This window comes from Oryctolagus cuniculus, chromosome 12, assembly GCF_964237555.1.
Source record: "Oryctolagus cuniculus chromosome 12, mOryCun1.1, whole genome shotgun sequence".
NCBI classification, from domain to species: Eukaryota; Metazoa; Chordata; class Mammalia; order Lagomorpha; family Leporidae; genus Oryctolagus; species Oryctolagus cuniculus.
This window is the reverse complement of record NC_091443.1, coordinates 43309550-43328004: the sequence shown is the minus strand read 5'-3', so window position 1 is coordinate 43328004 and position 18455 is coordinate 43309550. Positions and strand designations below refer to the sequence as shown.

The following is an 18455-nucleotide window of genomic DNA, read 5'->3' as shown; positions in this document are numbered from 1 at the left end:
ACATGGGTTATTTATAACTGCCCTTTATTAAGTTGAAGATCTTGTCTCTTCTTGTTCATGTATATGTGTGTGTGTTTAATTGTGAGAGGATATTAAATTTAGTCAAAAGCTCTTCTCTTCACTCCCAAAAGCTCTTCACTTTCACTTATTTGAAAGGTAGAGAGAGAGAAAGATACAAAGAGAGTTTCCATCTAATGGCTGGTTCACTCCCTGGCTATGCTGAAGACGAGAAGCCAGAAACAGAATACTATTTATCTGATCCACAGTGAGTGTGTCCAAGTTTCACATTCCATCACATAATACTTGTGATGTCCTTTAAGCTTTTTCTAGGTGCAGGGTGGGGAGGAAGTCTAGGAACTAAACTTAAGCACGTGGATTGCACTTTTTTTTTTTTTTTTTTTTTTTTGGTGTCTTTAATTTGGAGAGTTCCTTGGTCTCTTTTGTATTTCCTCACCATGAAAATTTTGAACAGTATTAGCTGATTTAGTAAAATACCTATCAAATTGTGTTTGTTTCCTCTTTAGATTCAAATCACATTTTTTGGTGTGAGGTTTCTGCAAAATGATAGTTTGTCCTCTTGAGTGCCTCATATCTGGAAATTGTACCTATATCACTGATGTTAGTTTTTGACATTTGACAATACCTTTGAAACTTTTCTTATTTGTTTAGGTTGATATGAACTTAGATATTCTTATATTTGTTGAGATGCAACCCATTACTGTCCATCCCTGTATATTTAGGTATTCAGATTGTTTTAAGATCTTTTAATTGCTTCTGTATCATTTTAATTATTTTAAGAATATCTCCATAATTCTCTAAGCACTTGCTTACTTTCTGATACAAAATGTACAAGGCTTGGTTATACTATTCCTTTCCAGATTTGGACTGATCCTTTTCTCCAAAAAGTTCTGGTTTTGTTTTGATGGAGACAGGTATTCAGACACCAAAATAAGGAGGCAGGTGCCTGTGATACCTGCATACAAAATTGGAATGCCACTTGGAGTCCTGGCTGTCCCATATAGCTCCCTACTAATGCATGTGAAAAAGCAGTGAAAGATGGCCCAAGTACTTGGACCCCTGCCACCCATGGGATAGACCAGGATGGAGCTCTTGACTTTGGCCTAACCCATCCCTGGAGATGTGCTGTTGGGGGAGTAAGCCAATGGATGGAAGATGTTGTTCACTGTGTCTCCATCCTTCTCTCAGTCTGCCTTTCAAATAAATGAAATAGATCTTTAAAAGAAAAACCAAAAATGAGGGCTGTCTCAGCATATATATGTATATTTGCATGCATGTATATCTGTATCTATATTCATTTTTATATCTTTATTAAATGAAACATGAATTCATGCTACTTCCTCCAATTTCCATGTAGTACCACAAAGTATGTTTTTAGTCTCTCTTTTTACAGTATTAGTCATTCCTTTCCTTAAGAATACACAGAAAGTACATATACCACTTTAAATGGAAACCTACTAATGAGTTGGGTATTTGCTTATAGTTCATTTTTAAGATCCATTTACATAGCATGAAATACAGCAAACTTAAGGGTTCAGTGAGTTGCATTTTGACAGCTGTGCATGCATTGGTTCAGTCCACACACCTGTAAAAATACAGAACATTTTGTCACTTTCTGTGCCTTCCCAATTAATCTTTCAACCACTTTTCTGATTTTTAACCCCCTATTATATAGATAGGCATTGACTGCTTTAAAACATTGTATATGGAGTCAGAACAAATACATTCTTTTGTGTTTTATTTTTTTCTACACATCCAGAGTATTTGTTAAATTAATTTGTGTTGGCTATGTCCATAAAATATCATAACTTTTACGGCTGCAACTTTGCTCTCCTGTGAAATTTGTTGGTAAAATTTAGCTCTTCATTTTTATCATCTTCATGGATTTCTGGAAATTAACTGTTTCCCTAGTATGAAGTGTACTTTGTTTCCATTTGACAGCCTTAATTTTTCTTTGTAAAAAAGTAAATAAAAGTAGGTGATTGGTGCAGTAAGCCACACCAATCCCTTGTTGGAGTATCCAAGTCCTGACTCTGTTTCTGATCCCAGCTTCCTGTTATTGTGCACCCTGGGAAGGAGCCAGTGATGGCTCAAGTAGTTGGGTTCCTGCCACCATGTAGGGGAGCCAGGATTGAGTTTCCAGCTCCTAGTTTTGGCTGGTCCAGCCCGACCTGTTGCTGGTGTTTGAGGAGTGAACCAGAATGGCTTGAATGTTTCTGTCTGTATGTATGTGTGTATATCTCTTTCTGTATTTCTCTGCCTTCCAAATAAATACAGTTAATTTTTTTTTTTTAATGAAATAGGAACCGTCATTGAGATACAGCAGATTAAAACCACTGCTTGGGAAACCTGCATCCTATATCAGAGTGCCTAGGATGAGTCTTGTTTCCACTTCTAATCCAGATTCCTGTTAATGTATATTCTGGGAAACAGCACATGAGGACTTAAGTACTTGGATCTCTCCCACCGATGTGGGAGACCCAGATGGAGTTCCTGGCTCCTGGCCTCACGCAAACCTTTGTGGGCTTTTGGACTGTAAACCAGCAGACAGAAAAATATATCTCTCAAACAAATAGAACTAAAGAAAAGTTAATGAAATATCTGCAGCCAGAAAAAATGGGGGAGGGATTATGTTATCCCACACAAATGCCTTGATTTTGGCCCAGGAACGATCAGTTTGACAGAATTTACTTTTCTGTTGTTCTTTTTTTGTTTCATTAACTGAGACCATAGGAATATAGTACCATATCAAAATGACTCCTTTCAAAAATGCTTCAAGGACTGGTGCTGTGGCATAGTGAGTTAACTACCCCATGCAGCGCTGGCGTCCCATTGGGTTCCAGTTCAAATCTCAGCTGCTCCACTTCCCATCCAGCTCCCTGCTAATGTGCCTACGAAAGGCAGTGGAAGGTGCCCAAGTGCTTGTGCCCCTGTACCCTCATGGGAGAACTGCAAGAAGCTCCTGGCTTCTGACCTGGACCAGCCTCAGCTGTCAGCAACCATTTGGGGAGTGGACCAACAGATGGAAGATCTCTCTGTCTCTCTAACTCTGCCTTTCAGTTAAAATAAATAAACCTTAAAAAATTTTAAAAACATAAAAATGCTTTCAGGTTCCTGCCCCATTGAATACAGAGATAGTAGTATAGACTATTGGCAGACATTAGATTTCTTATTCAAGTGCCCCAAGGTTCTTGCCTTTTTAGTCTAATTTCTTTTTGTTATTCAGATTGGATAGTTTTGGCCTGTGCAGAGGCTCAATAGGCTAATCCTCCACCTAGTGGCGCCAGCACACCGGGTTCTAGTCCCAGTGGGGGTGCCAGATTCTGTCCCGGTTGCCCCTCTTCCAGGCCAGCTCTCTGCTGTGGCCCAGGAAGGCAGTGGAGGATGGCCCAAGTGCTTGGGCCCTGCACCCCATGGGAGACCAGGCTCCTGCCTTCGGATCAGCGTGGTACGCCGGCCGCAGCGCGCCAGCCGTGGCGGCCATTGGAGGGTGAACCAACGGCAAAAGGAAGACCTTTCTCTCTGTCTCTCTCTCTCTCACTATCCACTCTGCCTGTCAAAGGAAAAAAAAAACCAGCGGATTGGATAGTTTTATTGATACATCCTCAAGTTCACTTACTCTTTGAAGTCTGTCCTTCTGTTGAGCCCATTTGAGAAGTTTTTTGTTTTTTTATACTTTGTTTCAGGTATGTTTGTAATTGTTCACTGACATATTTCATAGCATCTGCTTAAAGATACTTGCCAGATAATTCTATAACTGTCATCTTTGTGTGGTTCTTAATTCACTTTCATCATTCTACTTCAGATTTTTCTTGGCTTTCGTATGCAGTTGATTCTTGTCTTATTGTGTCCTGGACGTTTTGGATGTTATGAGACTTTGAATCTATCATGTTTTATTTTAGCAACCTCCTCTGACACCATTTAGCAAAGGAGAAACAAGGGTTACAAGGTGGGAAATGGAAGCCCAGACTCCCCACTTTGCCTCCACTAGTAGTATTATAGTGGGAACAGAGGATGCTTCTTACTCAGGATAGTAGTGGAAGTCTAGGCTCTCCACTCAACCTCTGTTGACACTCCATGGAGTATAAAAGGCTCATTTTACATATAGGCAGGTTTTGGCTCTTCTGACAAGGATGAGGAGGTATTGTTTGCTGTTTGGCTTGAGTAGGGTGATTGCAAATCAAAAAAGTTTTCTCTTGCTAGGTGTAACTTTCCCAGTCTTGTCTTTGGAGAGAGCAGGTTTTTTCTTGGTGGTGTTTTGTTTTGTTTTGTTTTGTTTTGTTTTGTTTGTTTGTTTAGTTTGCTTTGTTCAGTTTGGAGCACCATCCCCTACTCCCTTCTTCTTTGTTGTTTCCCTGTTGCTGGCCGCACCATTGCTCAGTCTAGGATATATAAGAGATAAAAAGAAAACCTAGGAAACTTAACATGTCATTCCTGTGTTGTAAGATCATTAGCCAGTCCACCTTCTCCTTATCATTCAGTGTGTTCTTTGTATTCCGTGTATTCAGGGTTCTAATCTATATTAGAGAATAGAGTAGGGGGGCTGGCATTGTGGCATAGCGGGTAAAGCCACCACCTTCGGTGCCGACAACTCATATGGTTGCTGGTTCGAGTGCCAGCTACTCTACTTCTGATCCAGCTCTCTGCTGTGGCCTGGGAAAAAAGAAGATGGCTCAGGTCCTTGGGCCATTGCACCCTTGCACTCTCCCAGAGTGGGAGACTCTGAGGAGACTCCTGGCTCTTGGCTTTAAATAGCGTAGCTCCAGAAATTGAGGCCATCTGGTCATTGAACATCAGATAGAAGACCTCTCTCTCTACCTCTGTTTCTCTGTAACTCTGCTTTTCAAATAAATAAATCTTAAAAAAAAAAAAAAGAGTGGAATAAGGAGAAATGTGTCTTCTCATAGTGTTTGTAATTGGATATCCTACATGGTTTAAAATAGAGAGTAAAGTAGTCCATTAAGGACATACTTAAAAATAAAATGCGCTAAAATATTTTACCACCATATTTTTGTAAGTTCCTAAAGTAATATGTATAAGTACATTATTTGTTAATATATATTTATGAAAGCATGCATATTTGTTTTATTAGGGTTATGTACTGAAGGTCTGTACCGTGTCAGTGGAAACAAAACTGATCAAGACAATATTCAAAAGCAGTTTGATCAAGGTAAGATAATTATTTAAAATGAGATTATCATTTTTCTTATTGGAATCTCATGGTGGGAAAATTGATTTTTCATTTGAAAACTTTGTAAATATATGGATGTTGAGAAGAGAGAACTTGAAGGTGCAATTAGGAATACAGGAAAGCTAGGAAATGTGTGTTTTTTAATACTAACAAGACAATTGTTGATTATTTTAGAGCGGGTTTTTTGTTTGTTTTTGATAAGGAACTGAGTCATGGGGAATTATAAGAGGGAGTAGGTGAAACAGAATTTAAAGTACGTTCATAATGGAAAGAGTGAAGACAGCCATAAAAAGCACTTGGGTAAAGAGAATACATAAGTGTGTGTGTGTGTACGTATGTGGAGATTTTCTGTTTGAATGCTTTTTAATTATAGGGAAAACTCCCTTCGATTGGTTCATTTCCTGAATGCCCAAAAAGCTAGGGTTGTGCCAGGCAGATGCCAGGGGTTAGGAACTCCCCCTGGAGTCCCATGTGGGTAGCAGGAACCTAGCCACTTAAGCCATCATCAGCCACCTCCCAGGTTGCGCACCAGCAGGAAGCTAGAATCAGAAGTGGAGGCAGGACTTGAATCCAAGCACTCTGATACAGAGTGCAAGTGTCCCAAGTGGTATCTTACCTGCCACACCAAATGCCCACCCCTCCATTTTTGTTTTGTAAGAACCTATTTACATTTAAACTGTTATATAAAAGTTAAAAACATTAGTATTAGTAGAATTCTGTAAGATACTAATAAACCTAATAACATTTTAAATGTATTTACTTAATACTTATTTGAAAGGACAGGAGGCAGAGAGCCCTTCTATTATCCAACTGCTTATTCCCTAAACTCCCACAATAGGTAGGGCTAAGCCAGTCCAAAGCCAAAAACCAAGAACTGAATTCAGGTCTCTCATGTTGGTGATGGGGACCCAAATATTTGAGCCATCATCTGCTGCCCCCAATGTGTGCATTAGCTGAAAACTAGAATCCAAAGTGGAGTCTGTACTTGAACCCAGACACTCCAGTGTGAGATACAAGTGTGCTAACTGCTGTACTGTGTGACAGGAATTTTGATTGTAAACAAAAGTACTTAATACTCAGTTGTTTTTTTCCATGATCTATATGATTTGTTGGCCTGTAAAGAAAAGTGGTTAGAAAGAAGACTTAAGTATCTTTTCATCTGTGAGTACTTGCTTAGCTTATCTCTTCTCTAATAAATTAAAACTTTTTGATAAATTAAAATTTTAATTTTTGCCTCGTAGATCACAATATCAATCTAGTATCAATGGAAGTAACAGTAAATGCTGTAGCTGGAGCTCTTAAGGCTTTCTTTGCAGATCTGCCAGATCCTTTAATTCCATATTCTCTTCATCCAGAGCTATTGGAAGCAGCAAGTAAGTATAAACCTACCTTTTTGGAAATAGATGATGATGTCAGTTTTTTTAATGTTGATTGCTAGCTGTTAAAATCAGTCTTGCATCTGGAGTATATGCTTCTAAAAAGTTAACTCACTAGAGCTCTGTTTCTTAAAGTATTTTCCTCTAAATCCAAAGACAGTCAGAATGTCTAGGGATGAATATTCAGTTTTTAAAAGCCTCCCAGGTGATTGAAATATTCCTTCAAGTACTTGAAGCTTGAGGTTTATAGTTTTAATTCATACTAGAAAGGCATTATTAGAAAGTTAATCCTTCAAGAGAATGTATCTTACAGTGTTCTTCAGTAAAATATTAACCTGTGAATGGTATGTACATGTGTATATCTTTTTTAAAAAATGTTAGGTTGACAAAATTTATTTTGGCCCCTATTTAAAATCATTTCTGGTACAAGTAAGACAGGAACATGGTGTGACTTCAATGAGTATTTCTTTCCATGCCAGATATTGATTTATTTGGAATATGAGACCTAAGATCTATTTGGGTAGCAGGTAACCTACTGCATAATCCAGATTGTCTATCAATAACTAAAATAATGTGGTTTCCAAATGTTTATCTTTAGCATTCCATTTTAAGGTTGTATAAAGTGAAATTACTTCGTTATGGTTTTGATTGTATTAAAGTTCTGTGCTTTGTTCAATTAAAAACCACTTCATTGTATTGTCAGAACGATAGTTGCCTTATTCATTCTCCCATGTGTAAACTGGGAAAATAGTTCCATTAGATTTTATTTCTTGACCATAAAGAATAAGCTCAAAACTCTGCTATTTAGAAAATGTTTGATGACTGACTTAAAAGTTATATATTACAAGTGAAAATATCTGTAAGGATGTGGTGTGCATATTCACCTCCAAATGGAAAAAGAAGGAAAAGAAAAGCACTGTGTTTTCTCTTGTTTGTTTTAAGACCACATTTCAGTTATTATGTTTTGTAATTTGAATATAAACTTGGAGAGTGATAAATTAAATGCTTAGACTGAATGTAAAGGAAAACTGTCATATGCAGAGTGAATACAACTGGCCCAAAGGCCATATTCCTCCTGTCACTAGTTTTTGGAAGGCTTTGTGATCTGAGAGTGGTTTTTGTAACAAAAAGAAAAAAATCTATGATACATTAAAATTATACAAAACTCAAATTCCAAAAATTTTATTTGAACACATCCATAGTCATTTGTTAAATAATGTTGGTTACTCCTTTGGTGTTATAATTGCTGGGTTAAATATTTCAATGTGCAAAGCCTGAGTTTTTACCATCTGTAGCATGAATATTAAGAGCATAAAGGATCTTTAAGTAATTACTTAATTCTAAATAACAATTTTGTTATTTAAATTGAATGAGCAAATTTCTAGTATATTGTTTTCTGTTTTACCAGTGTATAGTTGCTTTGACCTTTACAGGTAATTTCCTTTACTTGTGAAAAAGACTAAAGTAGTAGATGATAATGTTGATAAATTACATCAGTTGAGTGATTTCTTAGATTTTTGGGTTCTTTAGAACATTGTTTTTGATTTTGTTTACCTATCCTGTTGTGCTTCAAACCCATATTTACTTGTCTCTTTTAGTACGTGGAGCAAGGAGCTCTATCAAATATTTTGAGTTCACACAAAATTCTTCATTATTTTTACAGAAATCCCAGATAAAACAGAACGTCTTCATGCCCTGAAAGAAATTGTTAAGAAATTTCACCCTGTAAACTATGATGTATTCAGATATGTGATAACACATCTGAACAGGTATTTTTATTTAGCAAAGAAAATATTCTATACATTTCAAACTTGAAAGCTTTATATAAGTTGAAAAACAGTTCAGTTTTGGTTGTCTAATATATAGCTAAAAGTTATGGTGATTATTCTTGTAGTAATTATGGAAACAGTGATAAATTTTTTTAAAAAAATGGATTTGTTTGTTTATTTGAAAGGTAGAGTTACAGAGAGAGGGTCCTGGGTCTTCCATGTGATGGCAGGGGTTCAGGCACTGTTTCCCAGGCACATTAGCAGGAAGCTAGATTGGAAGCAGAGCACCTAGGACACAAACTGGCACCCATGTGTGATGCCAGCATGGCAGGCTATGGCTTAACTCACTGTGCTACAACTCTGGCCCCCCTATTTTCTGTTTTTATCCTGCTTATTTGTTAGCAATTCTCTCATGTATAATATTAGAAATTTAGTTATGAAATTATATTCAAGATAATTAACCGAATCAGCCTATTTGGAGTTGGAAAAATTAAGAATTAAAGAGGAAAACTGTAAGTTTAATGTTACATATTGACACATTTTATGATTATAATGTAAGTCTTAAAGGGTTCCATATGCTTTCTCCGCCATCCTCCTTTGCTGTCATGTATGTTGGTTATTATTTTGTTTGGCTGTTCTACCTGTAGTGAAATTTTACCAGCAATCCTGACTTATGTGAAATGAAGGCACTAATCCTTATATTAATAGTCTATTAAGCTTCAAGTTTACTCTATTTTCAAAACAGACTTCTCCCCATAGCATTTATTAAGTTGAAAGCTTTATTGTATAATGGCTAAAAGTTAGGCTATAGAGTCAGACTGTTTGAAATACTGCTAGTTGACTAAATCACTTATCCTAGCCACATGTTTATTTTCCTAACTATAGAGGAGAATAATAATAGCTCACAAAAACAGTTTTGAGAGGACTGAATGAGATTATTACTATTATATGCTAATTATTACAAAATAGTACTTTCCATAACATTGTCTACTGGCATTTTAATGAACTGCTATTTGTTGACTAATAATATCAATGTCCAAATTATGTTTCAGCTAGTAGTTCTTAGAATATTAATGACTGTTCAATATTTTATTATTGCTATCAGTGAAGTATAAAATTGTGTTAACATTTCTTATAACCTTTTCTATGAAAATTGTAGCATACATGGTATTATAGTATGTTTACTGGAATTTTCTATTTAGAAATACCATAGTAGTAGCTCGTAGTGTGATAATAGACTTGCATTGGGTTCAGTAGGAGACCTTATTGTTTGGCCGGAATAAGAATTGGATTTCATTAAAAAGGGTAGGGAAAGGGGGCAGAGGTCAGAACATATTCACAGAATCACAGGGCTGGTCTACCATGAAAATTATTTTGATTACTATTACTTTGTTCCAGAATTGGTTTTGGCAATAAAACAGTTAACACAGCCAAAAGTCTATTTCATGCATTGAGAAACAGTGAAGAAACCTAGTTAATGGAAGCAGAGTAAAAAATAAAGACAGGGAGGAGGGATAGTGGCAGGTCATACAGAACAGTATTATTAGTCTGTTTAGTAGTGTTACTCCTTAAAATGTTTTACTGACAAGATAAGGAGGTTTTACAATATAAAGCTCAAGTCATGAAGCATACTGTTCAGTTCACTTGATGGTTTTTGGAGATGGGGGTACACTTCCTTAATGAAAGAAGCATTGCATGATTTACATTCTACTACCCTGAGCAGTATGAGGATCTACTAGAGAGTATAGCAGAGGGATAACATAATCAGATTTAAGTTTTAAGAGGAATATTCAGATAGATTGGAATTGGTGAAGGGCCTATGTGTAAGGTACTCGACTAAGTGCTAGGGACACAGTTGTGAACAAAATAGTTACTCATTTCATGGAGCTTACATTCTTGTACAGGAGAAAAGTAAATGTACAATGGATGATTAGCAAATTGCAAAGGTTGCCAAAATTAATCTGTAGAGTTACTTTTTGTTTATATTCTTTCACTCTCCACAACCATTCAGCAAATTTTTTTCTCCTAAATATTTTTCCATTTTCTTTTCCTCTGCCACTGAGGATGAGGGTTTATCAGTTCTCTTTGGGACTTCTGATTTCATTGTAATTGAGCTCTTTCCCTGCCAACCTTTCTTCCTGATCCTTCCTTGATCCTCATGCCAGAATGATCTTTCTAAAACATCTTCTGTAAAGATTACTTAAAATTAAATGGTTTCCTATTACCTTGAGATGAATTTCAAACTTTAGTACGTAAGTGTGTGGTTTATAACATCACTTAGAATTAAATGGTATCCTATTTCCTTAAGATAACATCCAAGTTTAACACTTAAGTATTTGGTTCTGACTTCTTTAGTCATTTTCTTTCCTTTTCTCCTATCCTTTACCAGGCTTTGCTATACTAAAACAGTATTACCAGTTAACCAGAATCAGTCTGTGCCATATCCTTAATCATATTATGACAGAACTTTTCTCAGAATGTGGTCCCCCAAACAGCAACATCAGCATCACCTGGGAACTGATTAGGAATACAAATTACTGGGCTTCACCCCAGACAGAATGAATCATGTACTCCCCAACAATCTTGTTTGTTAACAAACCCTCCAGCAAATCACAATAAATGCTAAAGTTTAAGAGCCAGAATTCTAACTGCAATTCCCTTCTTTCCTATCATTCTTCACGTGCCCCCTTGACTCAGTTCAAATAGTACTTCTTTCAAGAAGCTTTCCCTGATCCCTCTCGTTTCTTTCTTCATTTTTTTAAAATACTCATTTGTAAAACGTGTGCATGCGCACACAAACACAAAGAGAAGGATAGTGATAGATAGATTGAAAAATAGATCCATCAATCATTCACTCAGTCTTCCATATGCTGGTTCATTCCCCAGATGGCTGCAGCAGCCTGGTCTGGGCTAGGCTGAAGCCAAGAGCCAGGCCATGGTCTCCCATGTGGGTGGCAGGGGCCCAGTTTACTCGAGCCATCTGCCGTTGCCGTTTGAGACACATAGCAGAAAACTGAATTGGAAGACAAGCATCTGGGACTCCAATGTGGGATGCTAGCCTAATGTAGCCAGCATCTCAAGTGGCTGCTTAACCTGCTGTGCCATAATGCCAGCTCTTGCCTCTCATTTCTAGCTTATTTAGTACATTTTCTCTGTATGTACTTTTTGACTTCTGTTAGACCTGATTACCATATACATGCCTTTCAGTTTTATAGGTATTTGCAGAACCTAGCTCTTGCCTGTTGCACTAGATGGCACCAAACTACCTACCCTCTTTTGCAGAGGTGGGGAATGTCCTGCTGTATAAGGCCCTTGAAATAATTTGGTGTGGCTGCCAAAGCAACCACAGGTGGGACTCAAAATTTCAATAAATCTGTAGCAAGCTAAGTTTTTTAGGTTGATAATCTTGTATGGCCCTCAAATGATGTTAAAAATAACCAAATGGCCCTTGGCAGAAAAAAGGTTCCTCGTCCCTGATAAAGGTTTATTTTATTTTAAATATTATTATTCTGACTATTCAAATTCTCTTAATATAGTAATGACTTTTACCATAGAAAACCTATTTTTAGTTCAGGGAGCATCTTCGGTGTTGGGGGGGATTTCCTTTGGTTTATATATAAAAGTTTTTATCTGTAAATTTAAGATTTTCCTCTTGGCCTAGTAGTAGTAGTAGTTGTAGTAGTAATAGATTTTTCTGCTCAGATGCATACTTGTGGACTGCTTTATTTGGGTAATCTCCCAATTTAATCATTTGAGTTACACTCCAAGGTTTACCTCTCATATTTCTTTTTTTTACTGGAGATGATGATAGATGTGCTTGCCCATTTAAAGAACTAGATGCAAGTCATTTAATGTATGATGACTTGTAAATTATTAAGTCATAAGAATTTCATGGTAGAATTGTGTTGTAAACTGAGTGTTGTCTTCCAGGTGAAATTTGTAAAAATATACAAGGTAATTAATGATTTAAAAAATTATTCTGTTAACTACTCAAAAATTAATTTTTTAAAGGTAAAAATTCCTCTGGTAGGATGATGGTAAAATAATTTTTCCAAGGCTTGTTGAAAGAGATAGAATATCCTGATTTAACTTTACTTCTCACAATATTCTGGGAATTTGGATATGCAATTAGAATTTCTTGTTTCTGTTGTGAAAACTTATTAAAATTTGTCACGTGATCTTCTTACCCTAAGGGAAAAAGAATTAAGAAGGCTTCCGTATGTAAATTTTTAAATCCCAAGGTGTAACTTTTTTAAAGACTATCTTTTATTTCCGTAAGACATGAATTTTTTACTGTTGTCTTCTGTTTTAGAGTGTAGTTGAATATAGAATGCACAAGATCTTTTATATTTAAAGTTAAGATAAAATAGTAAATAATCTGAGATACAATCAGTAAATAATCTGAGATGCCTTTACCTCTAGGATTCTATAATTATAATGAGTTTTGATTTCTGTTTTTTCCTTTTATAATTTCAGGGTTAGTCAGCAAAATAAAATCAACCTAATGACAGCAGACAATTTATCCATCTGTTTTTGGCCAACCTTGATGAGACCTGATTTTGAAAATCGAGAGTTTCTGTCTACCACTAAGATTCATCAATCTGTTGTTGAAACATTTATTCAACAGTGTCAGTTTTTCTTTTACAACGGAGAAATTGTAGAAACTGCGAACACTGTGGCTCCTCCACCACCTTCAAACCCAGGACAATTGGTGGAATCAATGGTACCTCTGCAGTTACCACCACCTTTGCAACCTCAGCTGATACAACCACAATTACAGACGGATCCTCTTGGTATTATATAAGTAGGAAGTGATTGCAGACAGCCTGAAATTGGACAAAAAGCAAATCTAGACATGCATGTTTCAGGGTTCAGTAGTATACTCATGTTTCATACAGATAATTCACATTCAGAGTGATGGGACATTTTCTCTTTGAACTGTATGGTATTCTTTATTCATTCAATTACATTACAAATCTAAGACCACGTGATAAGCATGACTGGAGAGGTTTAATTTTTATAAACAAAAATAGCTATAAAATACAAAGCTGCTGCTGCATGCAACCTTATTGCAATCAGTATATCATTCCTGTGGCAATTTCTGTCACCTTATATTGTGAATAAAATTTTTCTATAGAAATTAAATGATTTAAAAACTCATATATGAAACATTTAATCCTTTTCAGCCTGCTTTATGGCTGGTTTTGTTATTTGATGTGCTAATTTGGGCAACTTAATTTACATTCTAGCAGTCTCTGTAGATAACTAAAAGCCCAGTGAAGTATTTTATAATTTCAGGCTACTTAGGCCATGCTTAGGATGTTGTTTGAAAGAAAGAAAAAATACACTTAACATATTTCACATTTCTGCACCTTCATCTAAGTAAACCTTTGGATGATTTGATGAAGGATGAATGAACCTATTTCTTTTACACACATACCAGGGACAAGCTTGTGGCTAACGTTAGTTGATAATGTTGTGCAGAGGATACTTGACACCAACTCGTTTCTTTGTGGGTCCAAAATGAAAAAAAAAAAAAAACATTTTGTATACGGTTAATTCTGTAAACAGATGCATGTTTAAAAGATCTATGATGGTCTTGTAATCTTAATCTAATATATTTTAGATATTTTAATTTATTCCCTCTTGGGGAATACATTTAGTATAGTGTAGAAAATAATTCATGACATTTTCATATAAGGTTCTATAACTTTTCATACATAAACATGAAATTTGTTGTAGAAAATTCTTTAAACCAAACATTTTAATCTAGGACTTCAATTTAATCTGTTCCTTGAATCTATTTTTATGTGGCCCTTAAAAACATATCCAAAAAAATTCATTGCTAATATAGCAATAAAAATACTTTGGGTACTGACAGACTCTTTGGAGTGTGTATATATAAAATTACAAACTTGTATGCATATTCTTTTCTGAGATGTGTTGTACTAAACTCAAAATGGCTTTTGCACCATTTTTTAAACCAATTTTTTCCTTTGATGTTGGTACCAGACTTGCTATAAATGACTGCTGCTTTGGGGGTTAAACTTTTTGTTAGAGAAGATACAACCAGAAAACTAAATTATAAGTAAGATTTTCAGAATAGATGGCACAGGTAAATTTTGTTAGGTTTCATTCAAAATTTTTTCAATGTCAAACCATGCCACTTTTCACTGGAAAAGGAAAAAATTGGTTTGTTTTCCATTTATAGATTATATTTTGTGCAGTAAAGAAAATTCTTTGGTTGATGTAGTCTTCATTCATACTGCAATTTTAAGATTATTTTATGTGTATGATAAAGTAAATAGATAATTTTGAGATTCAAGGCTCCTAAGAGTTTGATTTACTCCATTTTTCCTAAAATATTCTTTACCAATATTATGTCCTAGGTATTTTACTTCCATTTTTAACTTCAGAACCAAGATGTCGACATGAACCAGGCTGCTGTTGAAGTACATGTATATTATAAATTATCTTATTTGTGTTATACTCTTACATGTTATTATCTTTTCTAAGAAAACAAAGTCCCTATTATTCCTATTGCAAAGCACACAGGAATTAAGAAAGTACAGTAATTTTTAAAAAAAATAACCGGTAAATGTAGTATTCTTAACTTGTTCTATATTACTTATACCTATTGTCTATATAGCTTTAATTTATAGCTGTCAGTTTAACATTGGCATGTCTGGCAAAGAAAATTAAACTTTAAGAGTTTTATAAACTGTTTCTAGGTTGCTAAAGAATTTATTTTTCTACTATATATGGTATAGACAAAGCATCAAACTATGTACAGGAAAAAAGCCTGACTATTTCTGTTGGAAGTAGGCTGAAAAGAGAATTTTCAGAACTGTTCGTGTCTTCGGTTCATTTTGTCATAACTTTGCTATTGTAATGTGTGAATCCAAGTTTATTTAAACTGTTCTCTTTTATACTATGTTAATTTAACATTCATCTGCATTTATTACCATTTTTGTTAATGAAACTAGCATTTACCATTTTCCACATTAACCACCTTGCACTGTCCCTAAAATTTAACTCCAGTTTCTATGCATTTTATCAGTGATTTGACTCACTTCACAGTGAGTCATCTAAATATTCTGCATTTGGTTCAGTAACCAGTAGGTTACAGTTACTGACAATTAAAGTACGGTTTAAAGCTAAGTCTGTTATACCGAATTGATTTTTTGTTTTTGCCAAGGGTTTAGACATGTTTTGAAACATTAGAAGAAGAATTCTAACAACAGAATAACACAATTAAATACTTGTTTTCTGGTAAGTTACTGGAAAGTTTCACTGTTTAGGGATATATCATATATGAGACTTAACAAATTAAAAGAATACTAAATAGTCTCATAACTATGGGTAAACATTTAAGGCCTTATATTTTATAATACAAAATAAAATTCCATCTACACACATGTTGCCATTGTTTCATTTAAAGTTCAGTGCTTATAGCAATTATAAATATTGGGCTTACAGTATCTAAATTAGTAATATAAAGAAGCATAGTATTGGATTTGTTAGAAGTCAGAGTCTATTCAACAGTTACTAGAATACACAACTTAAGAATTAAACTCCAGGCACCGTATAATATCATTATAAATGGTATTTGTTAGTAGTATTTTACCCCTAACATTTACAATGTAAATATTGTAGGAAACAGCAATCTATCTTAGCCAAAAAGCAGCTTTTATTTTCCATACTGTATGTAAATAATATAGACTTTTTTTTTAGGTACTGGAATCTAATTTCTAATATCTCTTAGACATAAACAAAGGGAATAATTGGCAAAAGAACTTAGGCCTTAGCTTCCATGGTGATTTTTAGTTTTTTATACAGTAATAATTGTGATGCTATTTGTCAACTGGATATAAATATATATATATAAATTTAAAAAGTCAAAAAGTGCTTTGTTTCTTTGTTTATAATTAATGTAATTTTGTGCTTCACCCACAGGATGCTGCAGTAAATTAAATATCAGTGAAGCTTCCGATGTATAAATGCTATGAATAAAACATTAAGAAGCTATGTAATTTTAAGTTATAGTTGCCTCTATTTTTACCATTTCTTTGGTAAAAATCAAGGGTTTTTTTCCCTCAAGTGAACAGAAAAAATTTATGTCAACATGATAGAAATTCCACTGGGGGAATTTTTTTTTCCCAACTTTCCCTATACAATGTAAGAAGAACCAAAATTTATTCTGGGTGTATATAGATGAAAATTGGATTTTAAAAATAGTTGGTAAAACAAGATAGTGTACAGATTTCTAAGACTCAGGTATTGTCTGGACCTGAATTTTGAATAGTAGCTAGACATTCTTTTGAGCCACTGGAAATGTTTTTAAGCCTATTCTAGTTTCAGTAGAGTTGCTAACGTCAATTTAATATTTTTGTTTTCTCTTCATGATATTGTGAATATTAAGCCAAATCTTATGAGTGTATATTGTCAGATTATTTGGTTACTAGTGAGTTCTGTTTGACTTGAATCTTTGTGTATCTTGAATTAAGTTAGCTAATTCTTAGGCTGAACAATTTGTTTTTGTGTACGGGACATGTTTGATTTTTTATTTGAACTCTTGAAATTCTTATCAGCCTTTTTAGTTTATCAAATATCTGAAAATAAAATTTTCTAAGATTTAATAAGGGAAGGGAGTACTTTTTAGAATGATTTTCTTATGGTAGCATCTGTATGTACTTAAAAGACTGTATAAACATTAATACCAATCATCAACATCCAATCATTTGATGTGACCAAAGTACCATGGTATTTATAAAATACTAACTGATGAACTTTGGGGATCTTTGCCATTTTTTTTGAACCTCATCTTCTGTGCATGATTCCATTTTTCCCCATATAATAATAGTTTTATCTCCTTGTCAGCAGGAAGGAGGTAGAGAAAGTCACTGAATCTTGTGCTGTTCTCAGCTTAATTAAATTGGGTAATGTTAGTCTTTTTTTTGATAATTCCATAGATAGTAGGAATGAATCTGGAAAAGTTAATCAGTAATCATTGATGTTAACATTTAATTATCACTAAGTATAAACCTTGAAATTAATGCAACGCAGTTCTGGTATAATCATTTAACTGGTACTTAAAGAGTGTTAAGACCTGCACCATATGCACTTTGTAACAAAATGTCATAGAATTCGTAGTTGAAGCAGCTTAATACTTACTCCCACAGTCTAGTGTTTCTAATCAGTTTATTTGCCCCAGAGATAAAAGTTACTGAGAACCATGTAATAATGTCCCCCTTGTCCTAGTAGTTACCTAATGTTATCAGTTATTAAGATTTTCTTAGTGTTTTAACCTCTTTTGAAGTTTATTTCTGTATATTTGTTTCACTATAAGTGATACGATTTTAATAGTTGACCTGTTTATTGCTTCACTGATTGATCCAAATTAGTTTTAATTTTATATTATATTGCTCACCAGATCATTTTTGGGCTTGAACTGTGAATGGTTTGTCCTAACTGTTTAATATTTTCTAAGTACTTGATACAAGTGCTTAAGAATATTTTCCAACTTTATGTTTGGACCTTTTAGTTCCCTTTTTCTCCAGCTTCTTGGTGTTTCTTTTTTTCTGAATAAATGCCCATGTAGGTGTTCAAAGAAAAAGACTTACGTTTGACTCCCTTACTAACTATTTGTATAGGGCTTGGATTATTTTTAAATATGTAATGAAATAATTAAAAATTACCTAGCTATCTGAGAGAACTTGGTCTTTAACTATTCTCTAAGACTTCTTGGAAGTTTCTTTTCTTGATTTTTTTTTATTTGTTGGCAATCAGGCATAGCTGCTGAATTTTCAGTATTGTAGCTTTTGCAATGAGAGAAACCATTACCAACAATGTACTTTTAAAATGTAGAATAAAATATTGTCCAATAATAGGAATTACAAAATACTAATTATGTTAAATTACAATCCACTTAATTTCATGCAATAGATCAGGAGTTAGTAAACTTCTTCTGGGAAAGGATAGATTGTAAATATCTTGGGACTTAAAAGGCATTATCTCTGTGGTGCTTCTCTGCTATTGTAGTGCACAAGTAGGTGTAAGCAGTATAGAAATGAATGAACATGACTGTTCCAGTAAGACTCA

The 18455-nt window shown here is 34.6% G+C and overlaps 1 protein-coding gene across 8 annotated transcripts in view; it reads left to right on the top strand.

Moving 5' to 3' along the window:
* ARHGAP5 (Rho GTPase activating protein 5) overlaps positions 1-17143 on the top strand; it is a 92725-nt gene extending 75582 nt beyond the window's left edge. For all 8 annotated transcript variants that reach the window (XR_011380769.1, XR_011380768.1, XM_070053777.1 and 5 more), the window contains 4 exons: positions 5111-5188; positions 6451-6582; positions 8249-8354; positions 12831-17143. Coding sequence is in view for 6 of the 8 variants with exons in the window: in XM_070053777.1 (XP_069909878.1) it covers positions 5111-5188; positions 6451-6582; positions 8249-8354; positions 12831-13158 (644 nt within the window). In the remaining 2 variants the exon portion in view is untranslated. The remainder of the gene's footprint in view (positions 1-5110; positions 5189-6450; positions 6583-8248; positions 8355-12830) is intronic.
* Positions 17144-18455: the final 1312 nt, after the last annotated feature.